This window comes from Mesitornis unicolor, unplaced genomic scaffold (assembly GCF_000695765.1).
Source record: "Mesitornis unicolor isolate BGI_N332 unplaced genomic scaffold, ASM69576v1 scaffold41414, whole genome shotgun sequence".
Classification (NCBI taxonomy): Eukaryota; Metazoa; Chordata; class Aves; order Mesitornithiformes; family Mesitornithidae; genus Mesitornis; species Mesitornis unicolor.
In genome coordinates this window covers 2,145-4,667 of record NW_010181535.1, presented here as the reverse complement: position 1 = coordinate 4,667, position 2,523 = coordinate 2,145, and the positions used below count along the sequence as shown (strand labels likewise).

General features: G+C 65.4%; 1 protein-coding gene across 1 annotated transcript in view; it reads left to right on the top strand.

Moving 5' to 3' along the window:
- Positions 1-2,117, top strand: part of LOC104539832 (low density lipoprotein receptor adapter protein 1-like) — a gene marked incomplete at its 5' end in the record, with an annotated part of 3,073 nt that extends 956 nt beyond the window's left edge. Inside the window, 3 exons of the mRNA XM_010183457.1 lie at positions 170-284; positions 647-719; positions 2,092-2,117. Of these exons, the coding sequence (XP_010181759.1) occupies positions 170-284; positions 647-719; positions 2,092-2,117 (214 nt within the window). The remainder of the gene's footprint in view (positions 1-169; positions 285-646; positions 720-2,091) is intronic.
- Between the last annotated feature and the right edge of the window lie 406 nt (positions 2,118-2,523).

The window sequence follows — 2,523 nt, the reverse complement described above, 5'->3', positions numbered from 1 at the left end:
CGTCTCTTGCAGCCACAGACGCCAGGCAGCCCCTGGCCCTTGTTGGGGCGTTGAGCTGCCTGATCTGGGGCTGACGAGAGCCTCAGGCTGCGTGTTGGAGTGCTGGGAGCTCAGCAGAAGACCTGTTCTGGGTCCAGTGCTGCCCTGAGCAGCTCCCCTGTGCCCGCAGGATCTCCTACTGCACGACAGACAAGCTGCAGAACAAAGTCTTCGCTTACGTTGCCCAGAGCCAGGAGAGCGGGGCGCTGGAGTGCCATGCCTTCCTCTCGCCCAAGAAGAAGATCGTAAGCACTTCCCTTCTGCTCTTGGCTGGTGAGGGGAGGGTGGGAGCAAGGGCCGGGCTTCTCCCCCTTTAGAGACAGGGGACCCTTACCCCTGTGCCCCTCGGCTGGCGATGGAGCTGGGGAGCGTGGAGCTGCCGAGGCAGATGGGGAGCAGAGGGAGAATCCTCTGTCCCCGCTGCTCTGGGATCTCCTCTCGGGCAGGGGTTGCCCACATGGACAGACACAGCCCTGAGCCATGGCCTCCCCTGTGCCTGCTCTGCAGGGAAGGGCAGCGAGGGAGGCCTGGGGGCTCTCGTTTCGCGGGGCTGTCCTGACTCGAGGGCCGTTTGGGAGCAGACGTTCCCTCTCCTTCCTGTACGCAGGCCCAGGCCGTGACTCTGACCGTGGCCCAGGCCTTCCAGATGGCCCTGGATCTCTGGGAAGCAGCACATGCAGGTAGGAGGAATTTCTCTGACACATCCCCCTGCCTGGCCCTGGGATGGGGTCCCCAGCGTGGGACCCTGTCCTGGGCTGTGGGGAGGGGTCTGCTGGGCACCCCAAGCAGGGCGGGTGCTGTCCCTGCTGCGCTCTCTGGCTCTGCCCCCATTGAGGAGCCTGTCCCGTCCCTGCAGGGGTGCGGGGGTCCCTGCTGTCCCTGTGGTGCCTGCGCTGAGCCGTGGTCCCACACCATCACAGGCACAGCAGGGGCTCTGTCTCTCGCCCACAGTCCTGCCCGTACGTCCCCTGCTGAGCCTTCCCGGGTGGCAGGCACTAACTCTGCTGCTTTTGCCCTGTCCCAGGCTCTAGGCAGGAACAGCCCCTTCACCCTCCATGTGTCCTGGAGAGCAGTGAGCCCGGCAGACCAAGTGAGCCAGCCCCCCCGGGGAGCCCTCCCTTCAGACACCGGTTTGGGGTACAGTATGTGCAAGCCTGGCCCGTGCCCAGGGCTGTCTCGCATTGGGGGCAGGAACAGAGCAACCCTGGCGCAGCTCCCTCCTCCTGGGCCCTGTCGATACCTGCACAGCCCCCTGACACACAGCGGCCTGGCGTGAGGAGGGGCTCTGTGCTCTGTCTGGCTCTTGAGGGAGGCACAGCTCCTCGGTTTGCTCCAGGAGCTCTGCTGTTGGGCCCTGCGCTGCTGCAGCCCCCAGCCCTGCGCTGCTGGCGCGGTCAGACAGGTCGCTGGGACCTGCCCTGCACGCTCGGTGCCACGGCTAGGGGCGAGTCGCTGTCTGAAGGAGAGGACCCTGTGGTCGCACCTTGCCAGCCTGGGCCTTGGCTCAGCCCTCCCCATTTGCACGACACCTATGGCACCATCCGAGCGTCACCGGTGTTGCCGGTCTCGCTGCGTCCCTGCCCAGGAGCCTCTGGACGCTTGGTCCTTGGCCTTGCGCTTCCAGTGCCGGCCCAGCCTGGTCGTGCCCAGGGCCACACGTGCCTCCAGCCTCCAGCCACGATGTGCTTGCCCCACGCCTGTCTCCGGGCAGGGGTGCGCTGTGTGTGGGGGCGGTCCCAGCCCGGCCTCAGCTCCCCGCGCCGGCCTTTTTTTTTGGGGACTGAGGAGAGCGTGGTCTGGCTCCCCTTGTGAGGCTGTGAGCCTGAGCCCTGAGGATTCTGGCAGCCCGGCGCTGGAGGTGCCATCTTTCCCCTGCTGCCTGCAGCCCCCTTTGCCGTGCCTGATGAGTGACTGTGTCCCGTGGAGGGCTGAGACTGTGCTGCTCCAGGACAGGCTCTGTGCAGCCCAGCCCTGCCCCCAGCAGAGACCTGACCTGCCCTGCCCGGCAGCAAGGGGTCACGGTGGGGTTTTTGTCTTGTGTTTGTTTGCCAGGAGGAGGAAGAGGAGGAGGAAGATGATGTCGGTGACGCCTTGTCTGGGTAGGTGGTGAGCTGCTGCTGTGCTCGGGGATCTCTGGTGAGCCCTGTCTTGGGTCCTTCTCTGCGCCTCATGCAAGGGGAGCTGCTGGGGCCACGGTGCAGTGCCAGCATGGAGCAGATCTGCATGGGAGCAAGGGGGAGCTTCCTGCTGCTTCCTCTGCCTCTGTCAGCTGGGAGATGAACAGGGCGCCGAGCTGCAGAGGGGCAGGTCTTGAGGTTCAGGTTTGCAGTGGAGCTGCAGGGGGCAGATGCTGACCCTGGGTGTACCCAGAGGTGTCACTTGTTCTGTCTCTGCCGCTCTCCGCTGAGGCCAGCGTGTCCAAGGTACTTCTCAGGTGGGAATCAGGATGGGAGGATGCGATGGTACCGGCTGCAGTGCAGCGTT